The sequence below is a fragment of the Sander lucioperca genome, chromosome 14, assembly GCF_008315115.2.
Source record: "Sander lucioperca isolate FBNREF2018 chromosome 14, SLUC_FBN_1.2, whole genome shotgun sequence".
NCBI classification, from domain to species: domain Eukaryota; kingdom Metazoa; phylum Chordata; class Actinopteri; order Perciformes; family Percidae; genus Sander; species Sander lucioperca.
The window spans coordinates 8300587-8325710 of record NC_050186.1 but is presented as its reverse complement, the minus strand read 5'-3'; the positions used below and the strand labels follow the sequence as shown (position 1 = coordinate 8325710).

The 25124-nt window shown below is 41.6% G+C and overlaps 1 protein-coding gene across 1 annotated transcript; it reads right to left on the bottom strand.

Moving 5' to 3' along the window:
- Positions 1 to 13470: 13470 nt before the first annotated feature.
- Positions 13471 to 24517, bottom strand: LOC118492908 (deoxyribonuclease-2-beta-like). Its single transcript, XM_031309526.1, has 9 exons — positions 24486 to 24517; positions 23962 to 24055; positions 23349 to 23449; positions 20917 to 21091; positions 18806 to 18890; positions 18307 to 18477; positions 18036 to 18218; positions 14767 to 14796; positions 13471 to 13983 (listed from the first exon to the last, which is right to left on the bottom strand). The coding sequence occupies exons 3-9, from the start codon at positions 23441 to 23443 to the stop codon at positions 13493 to 13495; spliced, it is 1230 nt and encodes a 409-aa protein (XP_031165386.1). The 5' UTR covers positions 23444 to 23449; positions 23962 to 24055; positions 24486 to 24517; the 3' UTR covers positions 13471 to 13492.
- Between the last annotated feature and the right edge of the window lie 607 nt (positions 24518 to 25124).

Sequence of the window (25124 nt, the reverse complement as noted above, 5' to 3'; positions counted from 1 at the left end):
CCTTTCAGTTGGAAGTTTGTCTTTGTCAAGATTGAGATCCATCATTTCTTTAGCTCTATCCTCCACAGGAATGAGAGACAACACTTCTCTGCTGTTTGTGGCCCACTTTGAAAGATGAAAGCCTCCTCTTTGACAGACTGACTTGACGTCAGCAATGAGTTGCACTGCCTCCTGTACAGTGGGCACTGACTTCAACAGATCATACACGTAAAAGTTATGCAGAATTGTATCAATTACCTCAGGCCTGAAGTGCTCTCTGTTGTCCTCTGCTGTTCTCCTGAGCGCGTAACTCGCACAGCTGGGGGATGACGTTGCCCCAAACAGATGGACAGTCATCCTGTGTTCCACAGGAGGTTTGGACACGTCTCCCTCTGGCCACCACAGAAACCTCAGAAAGTCAGCATCACTGTCTGGAACCTTCACCTGATGGAACATGGCGGTGATGTCTGCCATCAGTCCTATTGGCTCTTGGCAGAATCTGTTGAGCACATCTATAAGGCTATTGGTTAAATCAGGTCCTTTGAGTAATTCTGCATTCAATGCTTTTCCACAGAAAGATGCGCCACAATCAAAAACCACTCTTAACTTCCCTTTCTTTGGGTGATAAACCCCATGGTGGGGTAAGTACCACACCTTCCCATCTCTTCTTGTAAGCTGCCCCTCTGGCACCTTTTCTGCATATCCTTGATCTGATCATTGATCATGATCACTGATCATGTCTGTCGTGAATGTGACATATTCTCCTTTGAATGACGGGTTCCTATTGAATTTCTTTTTCAGGCTCTGCAAATGTTGCTCAGCAATGCTACGGTTATTTGGAAGCGTAGCATTATCTTCTCTGAAAGGTAACTTAAGACTGTAATGTCCATTCACTATTGTAGCTGATCCATCCGCTATTTTCAGAAAACGCCTGTCCTCAATGGACATTTCTTTCACTTCCTCAGACAACCTTTCACTGAAGTCAGTGTTATACTGGGCCATCAGCATCTCATGTAGATTATGTACTGATAGCCTATTGACTGTGTGAGAGGGCATGTCATTGTTAGATCCTGTTCCTAACGGGCCATTTACTACCCATCCAAGCAATGTTCTCATAGCATATGGGCCGTCTCCTTCACTGTTTACGATTTGCCATGGCTCCATTGCTTTAGGTGCATTTGTGCCAATCAGCAATTCAATGCCTGCGTTGATGGTGGAAATTTGGATATCTCTAAGGTAAGGCCACTTTGACAGAGTTCTCTGGTTGGGAATGTTACTCTCTGACACAGGAATCTTTGCTTGTGTGTATGCCTCTGGCAGAGTTATGAACACATTGTTGTGAAGTCCACTTACTTCAAGTCCAGTGATGATATTGGTAGACACGATTCTTTCCTGGCCCATTGTGCGCAACAGAATGTTGGTTCTTTTCCCTTGTACATTTAGTTGGTGCATTAATTTATCTGTACAAAATGTGGCGGTACTGCCAGGGTCAAGAAATGCGTAGGTCTGTACTACTGTGTTGCCTTTGTTTAATTTTACCTTCACAGGCACAATGGACATTAAACACTGTTCTTCACCGGCCCCAGTGTGACTGCATGCTTTAAGTGAAACCTGTCCTGTGTTCACCTTTTTTGGTTCCACATCGGCCACTTCTCCACGTGTTTCTGCTCCTTTGTTCTGCTCCACTTTTCCTATGTGCAGTACTGTAGGGTGTGGCATTCTTGCAAATAACGCGTGACTGATGCTGGGTGCAATCCTTGCTCATATGGCCCATAACAAGACATGCAAAGCAAATCCCTCTTTCTTTCAAAAATGGGATTTTGTCAGTGTGACGTTTCCTTTTAAACCAAGAACAGCTTCCCAGTAGATGCTCCCCTGAGCAAAACAGACAGAATGGCTTACATTTGATTGTTGAAACACTATTCCTCTGTTTGAGAGAAGTAGGATTGACATTAATGGTTGTTGCATTGCTTGTGAAGCCTTTGTCAGTGAATTTGGGTTTCACAGATCTTGACAGGGCGGGCCTTACATTTCCTGCTCTTGGTGAAGGATCTTGTATATCACCAAAGACAGGATCCATCAAGATTTTGACTTGCCTTTCAATGAATTCAACTAAGGTTCCAAATGTGGCTCGGCGATTGGTTGTTTCTTGAAAGTGACACACTTCGACTCGCCATCTCTCTCTTAGTTTGTAAGGCAATTTGCTGACCAATAATTTCAGATTAGAAGCCAGATTTAATTCATCCATATATGCAATTTAATTTATGGCATTCAAACAACCTCTGAGATACAGAGCATAGGATTTCAAATTTTGGGAATCTTCAGCTCTAATGGGGTTCCATGACAATGCCTTATTAATGTATGCACTGGATATTTGGTATTCATTTCCAAAGTGCTCCTGGAGCAATTCTTTGGCCTTTACAAAGCCTCTCTCTGGATCTAAGAAGAGACAAGTTTTAACCAGCTCTCTAGACTGACCGGACGTGTATTGCTCTAGATAATGTAGTTTATCCTTTGCATGCTCAATTTTGCTCTCAATACTGTGCTCAAATGAAGTGATAAATGATCTGTATTCAATTGGATCATTATTAAATACCTTCATTTCCTTTCGTGGCAAAAATGACTTGTCCTGTTGCTTTATCAATGAAGCTGTGATGTCATTTTGCCTCTGTAAAATGTTGTAGAGCTGAGTATTATCTTGTGGGATCCCAATAGGAGGTTCAAGAGGAGCAATGGGAGTGTCTCCTGCAGGCTGTCGTCTTGACTGAGGCTGCGGTGGAGGCCCTTGAGTGTGCTGAGGGGTCAGAGAGGGATGAGTCTGGTGAGAGGTTGCACGGGGTCGTGGGGGCACGTAAGTCTGAGTATGGGGTTATGAATGAGATGAGCGCAGCTGCATTGGTTGGGCTGAGGACATGTACGGGGACTGATCTGGCCAGATAGACGACCGTACTGACGGTAGAAAATAGGGCTCTTTTTTTTTCGGCATGAAGTTGCACTGGTTGAGGCAGGAGGGCATGAGTTTTAGGTCTGACGCTTGCATCTTGAATTCCTTTGGTATGAGCATTTTCCAATTTTGGTTCACACTCCCTTTCATTTAGTTCCTTTGTATTTTGTGATCTTTCTAAATATTCATTCATTCCATCTCCCACTGAGACGTTGCTTTTACTTTTACTCAATATTTAGAGTTTGACAGTAGCAGCATTCAATTCAGTTCTGAGGGCTAACATTTCCTTTTGCTTCCTCAACGTTTCCTGTCTTTTAGCTAATTCTGCCTCCTCATTCTCTGTCGTGTTTTTCTTTAAGCGCCGTTAATTGAATTTCTAGCGCAGCCTTTTCTGCTGCCGCACGTCCTAAAGCGGAGGACGTTATGGAGATCTTTGAAGCCGTTTCTTCTGCTTTCTTAGCGAGAGTTACAGAAACACTGTCGTCTGGGCCTATTTCACATTCTCCTTCTTCTTTCTTTCCATGTGTGTGTAACCAATCCTCCACTTCCTCAACGAATGTTATGTTGATTTCTCTTTTAGGTTTGTACCACAAGTCATTATCCGATTTGCGATCCTTCTCACTCAATACGTTCTGGTACTCCTTATGTCTAGCTTCAAAATCGTTCAACAAATCTCCATACTTATCCATATTTTCGACCACTTCTTTAACATTTGAATCCTCTTTCATCATCATGTCTTTGATAACGTTCATTTTGCGCGTAAGCAGCCCAAGCTTTATCTTTCTGGCATTACGCAAAGTACCCTCAGTTTCGGATACATTTTCCATATTAGAAGGGTTTTCCTCTAAATCAGTTTGCAAACACAGTTCATCAGGCTCTTCTGATTGATAAGCCATGGTGTCCAAAAAATAGACTCCAATGCAAAAGATATTATTTTACATCTTAAAGATTAGGCTACTCCCTTTTCCTTATCGCTTTAAATCCAAAAGCGTGCCATATTTTGACAAGCAACGCTACACAAACTTTCGGTTAGTAGCTTAGTGTCGGTCCAAACTTGAGTCAAAAACAGTCCAAAATTCAAATGAGATTTTTATCTAACGAATTTATCCAACCTTTGGTTCGTTTATCCTCAGTTCCTTGTGGTGTAACAACTTAAAGCAGCAGCGGCTTACCGCATCTTCGGCGTCCTGCGTGCATGCGGCGTCAGCTTTCCTTTGTTCCTTTGCAGCCTGTTCCCTGTGCGGCTTCAGAACACCAATCCAAGTAATCCACAAGGTTTTCTAAGATCCAGAAGCGAGCTTTTTGACTAATGTAGTGACTATTTTGTCCTGAGTTTGTTCTTTGTCACCTTGGTGTTGACTGGGGAAATCTTTGACGCTTGTTTTGTTCCAATAAACCCAAGAAAAACATCCAAGAGAGTATTGTTGCATCAGTAGATGGTCTTTTATTCCAACATGAAAAATAGTACGGATCCTTTATCTTATAAATAAATTATAAGGCAGACAGGATATTTTTAACTAAAGGAGCAGCGGTTCCTGTAGCAAGGTCAAAAAGCTGTGCGCTCCCAGTCAGCCACACCTCCACCCCCGTCACCTTCCTATTTAATACCTTCTGACCTGTAGAGGGCACAACTTAAGAAGAATAGGCAAAACATCATTATAATAAATTCAAACAAAATAAATGGTTAAAGAATGGCTACTACACGGTCTGACCGCCGACAGGACACGAGGCGCAGGAGTCGGTCTGACCAACAAAGCAGAAGGTCATCAAATTTGGTTTTATGAATAAATGGTTTAACAGTGTAAACCAAATGTGTTTTTAGAGTTTAAAGCTAAATCATTTGACTTGCGTTCTTGCAACAGATTCTCACTCCCATCTCGTAAAATACAGACGCTTGGTCAGGTGCCTCTGTCGTTGTTATTGACGCTAAAAGTCTCCTTTAGCGTCATATAACGCGCTTTATCTAAGCGCGCTTGGTCGGGACTATTGGCGTCCCTTTTGACGTCGTTATGTTGGTGGGTGGGCTTACGTTTCCGTGACGCGGGAAGAACGGGACGGTTAAAGAAGAAAGCTACTTTAGGAAACATGACACGCGGGACACAATCCCTGGTCTCCTGGGTGAAAGTCCTGTATCTGACCTTCATACTGACTTCATAACCTGAGAATCTAATCACTAATTTGTGAAGAACTCTGCGGTTGATTGTAAAATGGGAGTATCCGACATGTGTGATCATATAAAAAGGCAAAAGGCTCTTTCTCTCACTCTTTCTTCTCTCTCTCTGTCACGGTTGGGGACAGAACTCAGACGCAGACTGGAGTTGGTGCAAAATAATCTGTTTATTTAGACAGTGAGAGTGAGCTGGCAGCGGGGTTGCTGGATCCGAAGCTGGCTGGGGCTGGCAGTTGAGGTGGTGGGTCCGACGATGGCTGAGCAGGCAGTGGAAGTGCTGAGTCTGGAGAAAGCTGGGTTGGCGGAGGAGGTGCTGGGTCCGAGGGAAGGCTGAGCTGGCAGAAGTTTCTGAAGGTGAGTATTTCTAGAACACAGAACAGACAGATTAGAAACATGACAAGAAACTAGACTGGAAATAACTAACGGCTGGTGAAATCTCATACTGGTGGTAAGCAACAAACTGGCAGGGAGCGGAAAGTCAGACTGGTCTTTAAAGGCGGATGATGAGCAGATGAGTTGCAGGTGCGCTGATTTGGGATTGGTGCCAGGTGTGGGGATAGAGCAGCAGACGGGGGAACTTTAGAAAGAAAACCATCAGTTGTTGGAAGAGTCCTTTCAGCATGTTGTCCAGCTAGAGCATATTGCTCTGAATGTTAATTCACTGTCCACTCACGGCCACTTGGACTTCCTGATTGAGAAGATGAAGGAGAAAGGAGAAACAGAGAAGAAGAGAAAACTGGAAGAGATGGAAAAATAGAATGGATAAACACAAAGGAATTAAAGCAGGTTTGGTAAACTTGCAGCAGCAGTTAAAGAATCAAAGAACTAGATGAACTAGAATCACTGAGAGCAGACAGCTGTGTAGAAAACAAGGTCTACACTGGTGATCAAATGTGTTTTATTATAGTTTTATTTAGTGTGATGTTGATAATTCACTGAACAGATTAGACAACAGCTCTGGTTTAAATGCTGTGAGGACGCCCCCTGCTGTTTAATGTTGAGTACAGCAGCTCCCTCCTCTATATCACAAACTGAAGTCAGATCATGTTGTACACAAATACTTGTATTGTTCTTAAGTTTTCTTTGTGTAAGTTTAATGTTGTTCTAATGTTCTGTTCACAGGGGCGTAGCACCAAATTCTGGTCCCTGTAGAAATCTCTATGGGCCCCTCCCCACATCCACAGCTATTCATTTTAGCATCTTTTTCTGGGTACTCAGTCAGTAGTATTAATGTTTGGGATGACTAGTTAAAATGTTTCACTTGTTAGCTAGCTAGCTAACAAAAAGCAGTCATTATTGAGTGTCTGTTTCAGCTATTTCCTTCACTAAAACAAAAAGATCTCCACCACCAAAGTATCTTTTTAAATCTTTTGTTGGAGCAAAAATCTACTTGAGCAACTCTTGATGATGGCAGACCCTGGTGAGTACATACATCAAAATCAGTGTTATTATTAAATCCTGTTCTTTGATAATTCATTCAAGAGTAATAACATAAACAATAGTGCCATGTAGTTTAAAAGTCTCTATGATCAGGGCCTTATTCAAAGGATGAGACAGAGGTTGATGAACCGTTTATTCTATCACAAGGTAAAGCATTGGCTGTTAATTGTACCCATATTTCAGTGTAAGTTGATTTGATTTCATATTGTTAGTTTCAAGCATTCTTTTTTTTCCTTTTAGGGGTGGTAAGACATGTGTTACAAGATTTAAACTAAAACGGTGGTTTAAAATTAAGGTGTGTGTGTGTGTGTGTGTGTGTGTGTGTGTGTGTGTGTGTGTGTGTGTGTGTGTGTGTGTGTGTGTGTGTGTGTGTGTGTGTGTGTGTGTGAGTGTGACCATCAGGACACTACAAGACATTCCACTGACCCCTGTATCATGGTCCTCAGGGGTTCAAGCAGCTTCACCCCAACATAATCCTCCAAAAGTGATATAATCAACAAAATAGAGTAACATTTTTTTTAAACAGTTTTCTGTTTTAGACGTTGAAAGCTGTAAGTAGATTGTTACAATCTGAGCTGAATGAAGGAGAGAAGCAACCAACAGATGGTACTTTCACACTTCCAAAAGTGAGTTCCCGGACTGTAAGGAGCAGCCAGCAGATGGTCCTTCCCTGCATCCAGAAGTGTCAGCTTTTCTGTGTGTAGTAAATGCTCAGGCTTCCCGTCTCCATCAAACACCGTCTGGTGTTATAGACCACGTGAATCAAACAGGGTTAGGGGTCAGGGTTAGGGGGTTAGGGTTTCTTGTCTCCATCAAACGCCGTCTGGTGTTATAGACCACGTGAATCAAACAGCTTCAAGAAGCCTTACAGCTCCGGTGTCAACACCTCTGAAGGTGAGATTTTTTTACTACACATCCTGCTGGTGGTGTAATACTGAAATATTATTCTGAGTATTTTAGCTCCAATTAGTGGAATGTATGAAAATGTTGAGTTTAAAACACTTTTAGTCAATGACAATAACATGTTGTTACCATATTTGTCCTCTGGTTTCCTCACTCCGCCTGTACGAGGTCCTAAACAACAAACGGTAGAATTGTCAGTGTGTGTAATCTTCTTCACATCTGTGGCCCATAATACACTATGATAAATATACCTCACGCTGCTGATGTTAAACTACACTAGAAGCGTCTCTCAACCAGTTCACATAACATCTGATTTCCACAGTAAAAATGTCTCTTTTCTTTGTAACTTTGTCTTTACTAAGTTAGGTAATGTGATTCAAACCATCATGCAGATATCTTACTTTTATACTGTTTTTTTAGCAAAGCTACGAAGAAAATGTGGTACCACTCTTCAGTAGATGTTGGCCTCCGTCATTGTCACACCAAATGTGTTGTACCTGTTCTAATGTTTAAACTCATCTGAAAGGCAACTGGCAACATCATGTAGAGACCAAGGTTTACGGTTCTGTGTTATGAAATGATAAAGTAAGTGTAAGTCAAAGTTTAGATTGAACCTCTTGGTAAATGCATTGACCACAAGTGTTGATAGTTTCAGACAAAGGGCTTCAAGAGTCAACTTTCAGTGTTTTAAGCATTCAGAAAGAACCTAAAGTCTGCTTTCTTCCTCCTGATGAAAGGTGGCGGTGTATCTCTGGACTCTGACCACCAGAGGGAGATGAACACCTGTCATGTTACAGTCAACACAATCACATTGAAGGGCCCTATTTTAATGATCTAAGGTCACGGCGTGAAGCGCCTGGTGCAGGTGTGTTTAGGGCGTGTCCAAATCCACTTTTGCTAGTTTGACGGCGGAAAAAAGGGTCCGTGCCCGGGCGCATGGTTCTAAAGGGTTGTCCTTAGTGTCTTCATTAATCAGAGGGGTGTTTTGGGAGTAACATGCAATCAACCAATCAGAGATCTCCCATTCTCTTTAAAACCCAGGCGTGTTTGGACCTTGGAGCATTGCTGTTATGATGGAGGATTTGCACCGTAATATTTTTATTAGTAATCTTCTGCATGTGTGTCCCTGTGTGTGTAACAAGCATAGTGTGTGCGCTGTGCACGAGCCTAGGAGCATTTTACTAATGCTCTGTTAAAATAACAATGAAATGCTGTGTTATTGACTTTAGACCAGGTTTTTGTTGGTCAATGGCGCCATGACTTCCCGCTGCCTCAAGATAGCAATACTCCCAGAATGCACCTGAACACACCACCCTGTAAGACCAGTACGCCCAGAATGCACCTGAACACACCTCCCTGTAAGACCAGCACGCCCAGAATGCACCTGAACACACCTCCCTGTAAGACCAGTACGCCCAGAATGCACCTGAACACACCTCCCTGTAAGACCAGTTATTCTGCAGACTTTAGGGTAAATTCCTACACACTTATCACCAGTCTGCTGTAGCCTGTTTCATGGTAAGTCGCATACATTGAGCTCCACTGTTATAGTTAGGTAAATGTGTTTGTTGTGATAATGTTATGTAGTATATGATGTATATATATTACGTAGTAAATTTTATATTAGAGGCCAGTTTTGTTTCTTTTGTTTTAGCTCAAATGAAAAAGTTTGCCACGTTGTGCTAGCTTGCTAGTCTGGTTAGCCTAGCTTGATAACCTAACTTTTATGATACAACCGTAGCAACAGTAAACTGATAGTTTCTATTTTCATTTTAGCTAACTGGAGCTCTTTATGGTGACGAATGTGATTGTGAGACACTATTCTACTGTTTACCAGAATAAACGGCTGTGATAGCCAACGAAGAGCGACGGATTCGTCTGTAACACAACACAACGCAAGAGAGAGAGAGTACACATCCGTTACACCAGCACGCCCAGAATGCACCTGAACACACCTCCCTGTAAGACCAGCACGCCCAGAATGCACCTGAACACACCTCCCTGTAAGACCAGCACGCCCAGAATGCACCTGAACACACCTCCCTGTAAAACCAGCACGCCCAGAATGCACCGGAACACACCTCCCTGTAAGACCAGCACGCCCAGAATGCACCTGAACACACCTCCCTGTAAGACCAGCACGCCAAGAATGCACCTGAACACACCTCCCTGTAAAACCAGCACGCCCAGAATGCACCTGAACATACCTCCCTGTAAGACCAGCACGCCCAGAATGCACCTGAACACACCTCCCTGTAAAACCAGCACGCCCATGGGCCACAGATGGCTGCAGGTGCATTTACTATTTAAACAACGTGGGCGCTTGACGGGAAACTGACAACTGGGTCGGTCTTAAACTAGCAAAGACACTTGGGTCGCGCTTTGCGCTGCGCCGGGTGCGAGATAGGACACTAGCTGTTTTGAGTACATAGTGTGTTCACATTGTCAAAGTGTGGTCAAATGCAGTGCACTAGGAGTACTCAGATGGTGCGCTCATAACAGTCAAAATGTTGCGTGTGGAACGATGGACATTTTCCACCCTCAACAGTCGCCATGGTGGCTACGTAGCAGAAGGGGAGGAGCCACCAAAAGTTCCAAATCTTTCGATAATGGTGGCCGAGGACAGCGGGGCGAGTCCAGCAACGGAGCTATACAAATGTAAGTTGTAGGGGGTCATTTTGCTATACTTGTATAACATATAAGCCACCTGTATGTTTATTTGGTTAATTTTGCAGTCAGTAATGATTTTGATACCGCGAATTACCTTAACTTAGCTAACAGCGGCACAGTTTAACCACTGGCAAATAGGTTATAACTTATGTTGTAACTGTTTATTGTGTTAAGTTGCCGTCCTCACTGTAGAACATGTTAGTGTTAGATGTTTGATCTTAACAACTTTTATATATATATATATATATATATATATATATATATATATATATATATATATATATATATATATATATATATATATATATAGTTTCTATATGGGGGTGGGAATCTCTTGGCACCTCACGATTTGATTCCGATTCAGAGGCCAACGATTTGATTCTAAACAGATTATCGATGCATCTCGATGCAACAATTTTTTTATGTACATTTCCATGCGTGATTTTAAAAATATACATATAAATCTGAGTTTGCTACTTAGTTTGCTAATCACTTCCTAGACAAAGCAGCTAGACAAAGCTTAGATTTTGACATGTATTTGTCAGACACAAGTTTTAATGTAATGTCTCCTGAGGTTTTTATTGTGTAGTCGTTCCATGCTGAAGCCTTCAACAGTCTTATTAAAGTCCCCTTCTCTCCCAGTGATCTCCCAGGTCAGAGGCTCAGTCATGTCTAAAGGTGGAGAATTGGCTTCTTACAACATGAAACATGATGTGGTCACATGTCATGTGATAAAGTAGATGAACAGCCTTTATGTGTTTTCCCTAATTATTTTATGTCTGTCTTATTAGATCATGTGTATATATACTAGCGGTGGTACGGTTTACAAAACCCACGGTTCGGTTTGTATCACAGTTTTCGGTTCTGTACGGTTCTTATTATTTTTTCTTTTAATCGTTAACACTCCAGAAATATACTTCAGCATATGATTTATAACTTAATTAGCATATTGAATGCATGTTGCCCAATACATGCACACAGTGGCAGTCTTATTTCATCATAGGTAACATGAAATCCAAAATGTTCCCACACACCAGACTATATACGATGCTGGAGCATCCTCCAACTCCGGGCAACCTTCCTCATCTCTCCACCTGACATCTCTACAGCCTTCCTCATCTCTCCACCTGACATCTCTACAGCCTTCCTCATCTCTCCCACCTGACATCTCTACAGCCTTCCTCATCTCTCCACCTGACATCTCTACAGTCTTCCTCATCTCTCCACCTGACATCTCTACAGTCTTCTTCATCTCTCCACCTGACATCTCTACAGTCTTCTTCATCTCTCCACCTGACATCTCTACAGTCTTCCTCATCTCTCCACCTGACATCTCTACAGTCTTCTTCATCTCTCCACCTGACATCTCTACAGCCTTCCTCATATCTCCCACCTGACATCTCTACAGCCTTCCTCATCTCTCCACCTGACATCTCTACAGTCTTCTTCATCTCTCCACCTGACATCTCTACAGCCTTCCTCATCTCTCCACCTGACATCTCTACAGTCTTCCTCATATCTCCCACCTGACATCTCTACAGCCTTCCTCATCTCTCCCACCTGACATCTCTACAGCCTTCCTCATCTCTCCTCATCTCTCCACCTGACATCTCTACAGCCTTCCTCATCTCTCCCACCTGACATCTCTACAGTCTTCCTCATATCTCCCACCTGACATCTCTACAGCCTTCCTCATCTCTCCACCTGACAAATTAAAGTCAAAAATGCTCCCCCCTAATAATTATTAAATATGATCATTATAGCAGTAGTTTAGCTTTGACCTGTATGACCGTGAGGTTAGTCTACCATATCAGACCCTCCTCCACAGCGCGCTGGAGGAAGGTCTGGAGAGTCCACATAGCGTTCTGGGATGGGAGGAAGACGAGCTTTGGGTTATTGGCATTTCTTTAAACCAATCACAATAAGTTAAGTCTTCTAGTTTCATATGATACACACAGAGATCAATAATTGGATTTTATGAATCTATATTGGATCGCTTGAATGAAAACAGATTTTTTTAAAGAAATGGAGTCAAAATGTTAATCACACTTTATTTATTTAATCCGACAGACATTTCAGATCTTTGTTAATTTTACAGTTGTCACTGGAAACACTGGTCTGTGATTGGCTGGTCTCAAGGTATTTTAAACTGCAGGTAACCATAGCAACAAACCGTTGCTTAGCAGAGTTTAAACACAAAGGATCAGACCTGTTCTTCTTCATAACTCAATCAATATTTAGCAAACTACTCAACTATCCCAATGCTGTAACATAAAACCCAAATATCCACCCAGAGTCACTCAGATCAAAGTCAAACTATTCCCCCCACCTTCCTCATCCTGATACCTCTTAACATCAGTTTCTACACCTTCTTGAATTTGACTCATATTTGGACTTTGCTGAAGTTCTCCTCCTCCTCCTTAGTATGGAGTGTTTAAAAATGCCTTGTCATTGAATACCAAAGTTAAATACCTAAGGAGTAAATCATCTCAGCGTCATTAAGCCAGTCAGCATGCAGCATGCTTCTACCAATATCTAATAATGGCTGTGATTGGCTCTCTAACATTACAGGGCGTGGAGGCACGGAGAAAAAACTCTACGTTACAGAGACGGACGTGTGTGGTTTTGTTTTGAGAGGATTTACTACAGTGTGCATCACATCGGTGTAACATTTTTTTAACTCATGTTGTCCTCGGGTCAAATTTGACCTGTTTTTAAAGTTTCTATATTAGAAATATGGATTTTTTTCAACCAAATTGCCCAAAAAATGAAAAAAAAAAAAAAAAAAAACAAGTAAAATTACAGATCAGTTCACTACTTTTATTGAATTGTGGATGTTTTATTTAATATTATAGCATATTTCTGCTTTTTAGACTAAAAAATGTGGTATGATTTCATATAAATGAAGTTTATTGACCATGAATTACAAGAATAAGTGTAAAACTAGTCATTATAATTTGATGTTAGTGGTGTGTATATATTGGTGGTAGTGAGGAAAAAGTGACAAAGTGACAAATGTCGAAAAAAGCAACAAAAAAACGACAAAAAGGCAAAAGAACAACAAAAACATCAGAAAAATAAAAACAAAAAAATGCGACAAAAGTGCCGGAAGCCTGAAAAAATATTCTGATTTTTTTTCAAAATTTGTGTCAAAAAGGACCTGGATTCACCATTTTGTTATTGAATATTTTCAAACGATACCATCTTACACAAATTCACCCTGGTCCTCCAACTCCTCCGTGTATACAATATGTATATGTTTACTTTTGTAATCAGTTTGTCATTACTAAATTATCACATCCAATTAGCAGTGACAGTTGGTAGCGATTAGAATTCTTTAAATCATTGATAGTTCTCGTTTGTATTAAACTATGGATTCAGAAATGTCAATTTATAATCATTTGAAAATGATAAACCAAAGCACACAGAGACCCAAACAAAAGTGGACTCAAAGGGAGAGGCTTATTTATCCCATCACTCAGTGATCCAGCATCAGGGTCACAGTCAGGGTCCGAGACACGGGGGAGCTTACTGGAGCAATCCTCAGTTTGATCAATTACACCTTTAAATAGTTCACTCACCTGTTGATGGACAAAGCACAGCCCGCCCCCCGGCCTTTTGTATTGGCTGAGTGCTCTGTTTACATCAGCGATACAGATCAAATGATTGTTATTATCTTTAGCTACACACCACTTGGAATGATCAACACCGGCCGTCCACTTAACCTCCCCGTTACCCAGATTAGCTTTTACAGATTTAATATTGATCACTTGGGGTTGATTTTGTTCGCAGTATGGCTTGTCTTGCTGGCAGGGCCAGGTTTGGACTCTCACATCAGTCTTGTATGTCTCTGCAATAGTGAGGTAAAGATCTCCATCTGCAAGAACAACAACATACGAGTCATGTTACAGAAACAGGTTCTCACTCCCATCTCGTAAAATACGGACGCTTGGTCAGGTGCCTTTGTCGTTGTTATATGACGCTAAAAGTGTCCTTTAGCATCATATAACACGCTTTAACTAAATGCGCTTGGTCGGGACTATTGGCGTCCCTTTTGACGCAGTTATGTTAAGGAAAAGTCGTGGGTGGGCTTACGTTTCCGTAACATGCGGGAAGAACGGGACGGTTAAGGAAGAAAGTGACTTTAGGAAATGTGACAAGTGGGACATGATCCCCTCTCTCCTGGGTGAAAGTCCTGTGTGTGACCCATCCACCCCCCCGACCAACCTCCCTACATGGTATTTCCCCCTTACATACTCCTCTCTAAACCTCGTGTAGCTGCTGCTCTCCCCGGTATGTTCTACAAACACGCTGAAAGGCGCTTTTTTAATCGCTTCAGACGCTGACAGCTACTGCCCAAATGTCCGTATTTTACGAGTTCAGAGTGAGAACGGGTTGCACAGACACTATATTACACAAAATACTCCACCTTTTACATACTTTGATAATAAAAAAAAATCAATAAATCAGTTCCACTTGGACTTAAAAGTTAATCTTTGCATTGGTGGGGTTTTTTACACATTCTGCAGTTTAGTGTTCAGTTTGAGGAAATAGAAACCAAAAGATTATTTCAAACTTGGAAACTGTAAATTTGTGTAATTTAGCTCCAATTGTTTAAAGGTTTAAGACACATTTAGTAACTGAGAATATTTTTTTTTACCGTTTATTCCTTGTTGTGGCCTTTCTTCTTCTGAAACAAACAGTAAAATAGTTTGTGTTAGGGCTGGGCACCAAATTCAATACTTTGTTAGACACCGAACGAATTGCCTCCTTAGCATCGAGTATTGAAAAATACCTCGTCATTCAATACCAAATTTCAATACCTAAGGAGTGGATCTCATCTGCGTCAGTGAGCCAATCAGCATGCAGCATGCTTCTACCAAGATCTAATAATTAACAATCTAATAATGATTGAAACATTACATGTCGCAGAGACATGCAGGTGTAATCCTCTTCACATCTGAGGCAGCTGTGTTAACAGTCCATAGTGTCCCTGATATGTACAGACAAAGCCACAGACTCCCAGTTTCATCACAGACTGCTAACTAGCTTATAAAGCTAGTCATCGGGGCACGGGTAAAGTAAAAAGAAATCTCTATTTCTATAAAAATATCTCAAAATATCACCACACTTCCACGGTAGCATAATGAGGGTGTAAACATGTAAACACAAGCATTGAGAACTTTGTAAGTGTGCAGACAGTTTATTAAAAAGATAGTTTATAAAGACGGTAGCGTTCATTTGGGCGCCATCTTGGGAAAACATGACCAGTCGAACGACGAACGCCGGGTAACTACTGTTGGGTACTCGTAGGTGTATAGATTCAATTATTGGCATATTATCAAAGATGTTTATCAATATTAATAAAGTTATGAATATGGTTATTAATAACTTTATCAAATCAACAAACAATCAAAACGGGGCACCACCCTGAAACTTTAGGGGCCAATATTGATCTGTGGAATAGTCTCATTGTCAGTGGAAGGGTGGAATCTGAGCTCTACCTGTGTTCAACCAGCAATTAATACAATAATACACAAATAATCACAAACAACTGCTAATTAAAGTATAGTAGAATTTATTAACTTCAAAATTATCAATGGCCAATAAATAATCCTTTGATTAATTAAAACAATATACGTTTCTTTTAAGTACAACAAAACAAAGCAAAAACAAACCAGCATGTGGAGAGACCCTCTCTGTCTCTGTGTGTGTGTGTGTGTGTGTGTGTGTGTGTGTGGGTGGGTGTGAAAGAGTAGGGGGGGTTGACGAGGTGTAGTCTAGCCAAAGACTACAAAAATGGCTACTCCTGTGAGCTGCACAAAACTGTTTCACCCCAAGAGGGCGGTATTGCTAGGCTAGGCCCAAGATTAGCCGTTAGCTCATTCAGGCTACCGTATGGTTGACACAAAAGGGACACCCTGAGGAGCGCAGTTGTTAAGCAGTGTGCGTTCTGTAGCTAGCTACGTGACTAGCTGTTTGGCCAACTGTTCACCTTAGCGCGTGTATGTAACTAGCTATGTGTTCATATATAGCCTACGTGTGTGGAGAAAGAGGGAAGAAAGAGATATACACTTAGAAAAACCAGATTCTCTCCCTCAGTACAATAACTAAAAACTCTGTGAAAGGGGAGTCAGCAATGTAGCATTACGGTTACCCTAGCTACATTAATCAACACAACATATCAACATGCACCGTGATAAGAGTACATTCACAGAATAGATTTGACTCAGCGGTCACAATCATAGATTAATAAATCAAAACGTGCAGCAATAGCGCTGTATTAATCAGATCACGTTAATGGTAACACAAAATAGCAGCAATAGCCAATTACTCATTAATAAAACACACTATTTATCTCTGCCCAGACGTAAGCCTTCTTACTGTGTGTTCAGTCCGTTTGTCCGTAGGTTTCCACGAAAGAAACGGGGTCCGTGTCTACTCGTCAGCAGATCACGAAGGAAAACTTGTCTTTCTTCACGGGCAGTGAAAGACAAGCTAGAGTCGACTTTGAAGAAACCGTGTCCGATTTCCTTCTAGAGAACGTGTTGTTCTCTCTGCAGTTTTGAAACACGACGTGTGTTACAGAATCCAGTAGTGTTCTTCCAGAACACCGAGAGATAAATACACTTTCGCCAGAAAGTGGAAGTTTTGGCACAAGCTTGCGTGCTTCCTGCAGCAACGGGGTTGCTATGAAAGACCGAGATTTGTGGGTGGAGAGGTTATTTATAGGTTAAGACCTCATGCTGTGTTTATGGTCCCAGGAGCCAATAGGAGAACAGAGTTCTCTGAGGAGGTGTGAACTACAAGGTTGTAGTTTTAGAGTTTTCGGCCAGTTGTGAGGCTCTTTCCTCTTTGGCTTGGACTTTCACATAGAGGTGTGAACTCACGAGGCTGGGCTCTTACATACAGGCCAAGGTTCTTTGTTTGAAAGACCACATGGTCTCTGAGTCTTTTGTCTCTGAGTCACATGTTGGCTGAAAACCCTTTGTTTGAAAAAGATAATGTTTAACTAACTCCTGGATGGTCCCAACACCAGTAACCAGTAACATAGCACAACCCTCATTGTGCTACTGTGGAAGTGTGGTGCTATTTTGAGCCTTGTTAGTGGTGTAGAAATAGAGATTTCTTTTTACTTTACCCTCTCCCCCGACGACTAGTGTTATCAGCTAATCAGCGGTTTGGGATAAAACTGGTCACATTGGATTAGCATGAAAACATATCCCAGAGAACGGTCGACTCGGTAATCATGTGTTATTAACCACCTAGGTTCATTTTGCACCAGATTTCTCCTTTAACTTAAGTTAAGTTAATACTAACTTTGCACTAGCAAGTTGCGTTTTAAGCTGTTTTTTTCTGCTTGTCGCACAAGCGGTTTCAGAAAAGTGTCCGTGTGTGTCCACGACAATGCACGTAACATCGTGGCTGCACGACCGGTTCAAGTCTGCAACTGTCACAGAAATGGAACACAGAAAGTATGTCTGAGCCTCCTGGATGGCTGAACTGAGACTGTGTTCCATGCTTACCGGTTAATGATCTGTTAACGAGAGTCAGCTATCGGCCAAAAAATTCTAAATTAGCCTCCCTACCCATACCCGACAGTTATTTAAACTATAAACACTTTTTCGTTTGAGGCAAAGAGTCTCTGACACTTTGACAGGAACCTTTCTGAAGACTATTGAAGCATGAAGTCAGTGAGCTTCAGGAGCTACAGACCTTTAAAATGTAACCAGTTCTAACAAGTCACATGCTGTAATGAATTATGATAAATGTACTTCACCACCGACCGCTGATCTAAAACTACAGTAGAAGCTTCTCTCAACCAGTTCACATAACATTTGATTTCACAGTAAAAATGTCTCTTTTCTTTGTAACTTTGTCTTTACTAAGTTAGGAAATCTGGTTCAAACCATCATGCAGATATCTCACCTTTATACAGTTTCTTAGCAATGCTACGAAACGATGTTCTTCCTGCTGATGTCAGCTCCTGGATTCCCTCTCCTGGTCGACTTTTGTTCAAGTCTTTCTCTGTAACGTTTATAAGCTCTTTATGGAAGTCAGGTGGAATATGATGATCAAACGGGAAAGCTGCGATGTTCAGCAGATGTTGACCTTCAAATAGTACAACAAGACAACATTAACATCATATTCAAATCAACAACTAAGACCATAAATATGAAGATTTAACTGAGAACATTACCTATCTGTTTGAACTGGTCATAGTTGAATGTTACACAGATAAATGTCTGAGCATTCGCCACTCCGCTGGGTGGGTAGAAGTTTTTCTTATTTTGATCTCTTTCAAAAGGGAACTTTGGTGTGCTGTGTAAGAGCCAGACTCCTGTCTGGTCTTTATCCATCATCACAAGTCCTGAAACATCAACAGAGAACTATTGGCTGGTGTTTAAAGTGCTAAAATGTGATTTCCTGACAGTTTTATATTTTAAACTAACAGATAATAGACTAGATCAGTTGCACTGCTTATTGATTTAGTTCACTTGAATGCATCAGTAGATATTACTTCCTCAGCTATAATCTCCTGTGGGTGGGACTAAGACGTGAGGGGAGGAATCACGAAAGGAAAAAACTGAGAATTGTGAAAGTGCTATTCAAACTGAGAAGCCTCTGTCCTCTAGGATGAAAACCTGATGGAGGTTCAGAGAGATGTTTCCTGTGAGAGTGATGCTTCCTCTACTCACCTTTACTGTGACCAAACTTATCAGGAACACCCTTTCCATCTGGAGGAGGTTGATCACTGTAGCTTATGAATCCAAAGTCTGCTGGCTATAAGTGATGCAGAATGAAGAGAAGAAAGTGTCAGAAATAATGATTTAATGATTGGGATGTACATAGTTAAAGGTGTAACAATACATCAATCTGGATTGACTTGTGATATCAGTAAATGTATTGTTGTTCAAATAATAGATATATTGTATCATGATAAAATGTAAGATTTACATCCCTACTACATAGCCAATCCAAAGTGGGGATGGAAAGTGTGGTGGGCGTGTCAAGGTGTCAAATTTCTATGTAACGCTGTGGGACAGGTACTGGTTTGTAACTAGACTATACACTGTCCCATCTGCCCCAAATTATTTATGCTTTTAGAGACATGGAGGTTTAACCTGGTCCTACCAGACTCTGGTCCACTAGCCTGGTCCTACCAGACTCTGGTACACTAGCCTGGTCCTACCAGACTCTGGTCCACTAGCCTGGTCCTACCAGACTCTGGTACACTAGCCTGGTCCTACCATACTCTGGTACACTAGCCTGGTCCTACCAGACTCTGGTACACTAGCCTGGCCCTACCAGACTCTGGTACACTAGCCTGGTCCTACCAGACTCTGGTCCACTAGCCTGGTCCTACCAGACTCTGGTCCACTAGCCTGGCCCTACCAGACTCTGGTACACTAGCCTGGTCCTACCAGACTCTGGTACACTAGCCTGGTCCTACCAGACGCTGGTATATTAGCCTGATCCTACCAGACTCTGGTCCACTAGCCTGGTCCTACCAGACGCTGGTATATTAGCCTGATCCTACCAGACTCTGGTCCACTAGCCTGGCCCTACCAGACTCTGGTCCACTAGCCTGGTCCTACCAGACTCTGGTCCACTAGCCTGGTCCTACCAGACTCTGGTCCACTAGCCTGGCCCTACCAGACTCTGGTACACTAGCCTGGTCCTACCAGACGCTGGTATATTAGCCTGATCCTACCAGACTCTGGTCCACTAGCCTGGTCCTACCAGACTCTGGTCCACTAGCCTGGTCCTACCAGACTCTGGTCCATTAGCCTGGTCCTACCAGACTCTGGTCCATTTAATTTGTCCAGAGAGTCTGGCCTCTCTCCATTGACAAGTGTTAACTTCCTTGAAGGCGGGTACTCTAGTTTCTTCTGTTGAAGTTTAAAACGATTGGATCTGCCCAGAGCCACTCTGGATCTGCCATAACCAATCGCTAACGTTTGGTCATGACGTCGGCTTAGCATCGCTAGTGTTAGCCTTAGCCAACTCCTTCACCACTATTAGGGCGAGCTGGAAAATCAAACTGTTCCCGAACCCCGTGGGGAGGAGGGCCACAACATCATGGCCCCCAACACAACTCAGCAAAGATTGTTCTTGCTAGGGCTTTAACTTCTGGATATTCAGCAGCGTTGCCACAACGGACCGAATGGCTTCGCTCGCATCTTTCTCCGCCGCCATTACGGAACTACAACTCAAACTAGAGCACAACCTCAACGTCATCGTTCTCAGCCACTCCCTCTGTTCGCTCATTGGCCCGCCAAATATTTGGCTGGAGAAAACCCAAGACTATACCGCAAACCCAGGGAATTAAGTCTAACTCTTGCGTCAGACGGTCATGGAAACCCCCAACGTGCACGGAGTGCGAGGGCCTGTTCATTGCTGCATGGAGCTTTAATTTTAAACACCTGTTGTGTGTTGAACAGTTTCAACAAAGCAACACGTTACTTTTGAGGAAATCTAAATAGTTGGTGCATTATAATTAGTAGTAGTGTGGGTGGTGATGGTGCAGTGGATATGATACGTGCCTTTGGTGAGGGAGACCAGGGTTAGATTCCCACTGAGATACATCAACCAATGTGTCCCTGAGCAAGACACTTAACCCCTAGTAGCTCCAGAGGTGTGCGGCCTCTGACATATGTAGCAACTGTAAGTCGCTTTGGATAAAAGCGTCAGCTAAATTACATGTAATGTAATAAAGTACAGACCATAATATATATCCATCAGTTTGAGTCATGGTTTCATTTTTATCAAAATAGAAACAGAGCTGCAGTTTAAACATGATTCTCACCATTGATGTGGTTGGTTTAAAAAGGGGCTTCAGGGTGTTTGCCAGGACACCGTTAGTATTGTTGATGAGCTTATTGTGATCCTTATAGGTCTTCTTCCCTTTTGGATCAATGTAAATATATTCCAAACCCTCAGTTCCGATGTTATTCAGTTTGGGTGCCTTGTAGATGATGTACCTGATGATGAGTAGAGAAGAGAAACATCAATGTGCAGAGAGGACAGAGACTCATGAGCAGTAAACATAAATCTAATGTAATCAATCACGTGCATGTTCAGAGTGACCAGACTTATCTTTACATCCTGAATCAGTCCCTCCAGGATATCGCAGCCTTTTTTTGAGATTGTTGCGGCCCAAAAGGCCTGATTTTGTGGGAGTTTTTGTAAAAAAATGCGATAAAAGTTGCAATGTCTTTTGTATGTTTGTTGCAATCAGGAGAGAGTGAAAGTTGCAAAAAACGTTGTGATTTTGTTATTGTATTTCTTTAAAAATAAAAAGGAAACTTATTTTGGGGAGAATAAAATTACACTGAGCTAAGTTGTCCTAGTAACCAAAAAGACTCATGATGCTGCAAATGTTGGTATAATATGAAAATGGCTGGTGGATTTAAGACAAACAATAATAATTTATTGAATTAATCAAATTTGAACATATGTGTCAGTGGCATGTTAATTCTTACATTGTTTAGTTAATTTCCTATCCTGGCCTGGGACACACATTCATACGGTTTAATAAAGGACTTATTGGACTTTAACTTATCATTGCACTTACAATAACGAGTGTAGCTGTCCTCAATTTAGGCCATCTAATGTCTCATCTCCGTTTTTTCCTGTATCCACTGTGTGTGTGTGTGTGTGTGTGTGTGTGTGTGTGTGTGTGTGTGTGTGTGTGTGCGCGCGCGCTGCACACACACACACACACACACACACACACACACACACACACACACACACACACACACACACACACACACGCACACACACGCGCGCGCGCGCGCGTCAGTCGCAGGGGAAAACTGAGCAGCAGCCCCACCCGCTGACAGGATTGAAACAGCAACAGCTTTCAGCGACTTTAGAGTGAGAAAACGTTACAGGGTACATTGATGTTAAAATGTATACAGGTTGGCAGGACGGTCTGACATATTTTGCACAGTCTTTCGCTGTACCTTTTGTTGGTAAATGTGAGATGTTCGAGTCACACACATCTCGTCTTCATAACAGAAACAAGGAAATGAATTTGGCGACGTACATGTGTTACGTCATCCCATTCTCACTCCCGCTTGGTCATTGGTTCTCAGAGTCACATTATACTGACCCAACGTCTGGCACGTGGGACTCCTGGGATTGGTTGAAGTCATGGGAAACTCCAGTGATTGGTCAAATTTGTGGAAAAGTTGCAGTGATTGGTCAGAATTGCGAGTCGCACCAAATTCACAGTGATTGGTTGAATTTGCGTGAATTGGCGACATCGCGACATTGCAAAATCCTTGAGGGACTGCAGAATATATCAGGAAACAGGAAGGTAGCCTCATGTTACAAACATCCGATTTACATGAAATCTATATTGTGTGGTCCACAATTGATATAAAGGGTGAAGGGTGGCTTTTTGCCATGAAACAGGAAGTAGTTTCAATACATCAATATCCATCGCCACGCACTGTGCTCTGTTTTGATTATTGTGCAAATGCATGGACACGTTGACCGGTGTCCCGCCACTACCCCCGACATGCCGAGGGGTGCGAGGGCCTGTTCATCGCTGCTTTTATTATAAAGATTATGTTTGTGCTGAACAATTACATATTTGGGCTTAGCATGATCAAAGTCCCAAAAATGTGCACACAGTTCAGGCCTGTTGAAAATGTCAAGGTTCTGCAGTAATTTGGCTCGGGTGGGGCCTGTGGGCTCCATAGCATACCCAAACGCACTCGTGATTCGGATGAAGTTTCTTTGAACATTTTTCTCATCCAGAGGAACATATACATTTTTTGTGAAATTTTTTTTGCCTGACAGTACGTCAGCCATCTCAGATATCCTGTTTTCATTTTCATTTCACGAACACGTTTGAGGACACATAATTGCAGCCATGTTCAAACTAGTAAACACTTTGATATCACATTTGGGATTGTGCGTGGCATGGTTGCTCTATAGCGCCCCCCTAATTATTTTTTGCCTTTGACCACATATTTGACACCCTTAATATACTTGAATACTCACAAATAGGTCATGTGACAACAAGCCATTTTAGCCCCTTTACAGGTATGGACCTTTTTTGAAAACTTCTATAAGATTCACCAGATCCCTCCGAAATTGGGTCAGCAGCATGTCAAGACTTTTACGATGCCAAATTGCAAAGCTTCGTCCTCGGGCCCTAATAAACTACTTCAAAGTAGTAGTAGTAGTAGTAGTAGTAGTAGTAGTGTAGTAGTGTTGTCTCACCAGTCCACTTCTCCGTTGTTGTGGTCTCTGCATTTCACGTCTTGTCCGTCAGCGCTCCAGCAGAGCAGACTGACCGTCAGGAAAATCCTCCACATAACTCCCTAAAACGCACAATTACAGCAACAGTTACACCGGCACAGTCACTGGGCTTGAATATCACATCATCCTGTTTTTATGAGTGGTATTACAAAAGGTTTTAAAGTAATTAAGTAGTGAGAAATTTGGTTTATGGGGGACCAAAGCTATAAACATTCTTCATCTGATAGTCGATGCGTTACATTTAAAAATCCTTTATCTTTAGTACCAGACATTCATCAGTTTTTGATAAATTCCCAGTTGGTATTTTCACATGAATTCATTCATCATTCATTCACACAGTTACATCTCTAGTAAACATCTTTATTGTAAACTGCTGGCTGCTGTTTGTGTTTGTGGCGCCTTTAATTTCAGATTTGACTTATCGTGACTGGATATTATGCAATATTATACATGTAGTATATCACATTGAGCCATATGGCACATATGGAGTGCATCATTAAACATTTCACATTAATGGCCATCTATTAAACAGGAAGACAGACTAATTCAGAACCATCCAACCTGTGATCCATACCTGTGTTTTTAAAGTCCTGGTCAACCCAGAAAGAGGTCCAGAGAAATGATCTGAAGTTCCTGAAGCTTGGTGACGCAGTGACTACAGACACTGTCTGGAAGAAAGAAAATAATAAATTGTATGAATGTAATGTAGTATGTTCAGTTATTAGTTATGTCAAATACATATGAAAATCCATCTATGAAATTAAAAGATGATTTTTTTAAAAGATGTATAGTCACTTTGCTAAATCACTAAAAAAAAACAGATATGATTATTTTTTAAACATGGAAAATAAGACAAACATGTTTAGTTTTCTCTTGTGTTTCAGAATTATTGCATTCTGAATATAAATGTAATTGAAAAAAACTGTCCTTAATTTAAATTCAGCTTGTTTCATTTCAGCTTGTTTCATTTCAATATTACTAAAATAATCATATGTTCAGTTATTAGTTATGTCAAATACATTTTCCTCATGCGTTTATATGTGGTGTATCTTCTGATCTGATCCTTTTAAAGTATTTCCAGTTTCAAAGTGTTCTTACCGGTGTTGTTGGTCTGTGATGCAGAGGGTTAGGAGGCAGAGAGAGAAGAGAGCAGTTTATATATCTTCAGAGAGGGAGGATGCTCGGTGGTCACATGATTTTACAGAAACGGTCTCAGAGACAAACAGCTGAGTCATTTGATAGACTGCAGTGAAGTCTTTTTTTTCATCTGGTATAGGATGGTGTCCTTTTAAAGTAATTGCATATAGTTAATATCATTAGTAACAGCTGATTTGAGCTTCCTTAAATCTGTTTGACATGTCCTGCAAAGAGAGGACAACAAAGCCTACAGTAAAAAGTCTCCATGATAGATAGTGTGTGTGTGTGTGTGTGTGTGTGTGTGTGTGTGTGTGTGTGTGTGTGTGTCTATGGGAAATTTTGCATCATTTTTTGATGATTTTGTGAAAACAAATCTCTTAGAAATCTTAAAATGTATTTTTTGCGCATGTGTTGACACTGCTGCGTGACTAGTAGTGGGACGAAAACATAACGGAAGATGAAGAATAATAAAGTATGACGAACTAGAAAATACATTTCTTGCATAAAATGCGTGTGAATGCTGAATAGCTAAAGCTACATTAGATTGCTGGCTTAAATGTGTGAGAAAAAAGTGAAGTAGTGAGAATAGCTGGAAAAGTG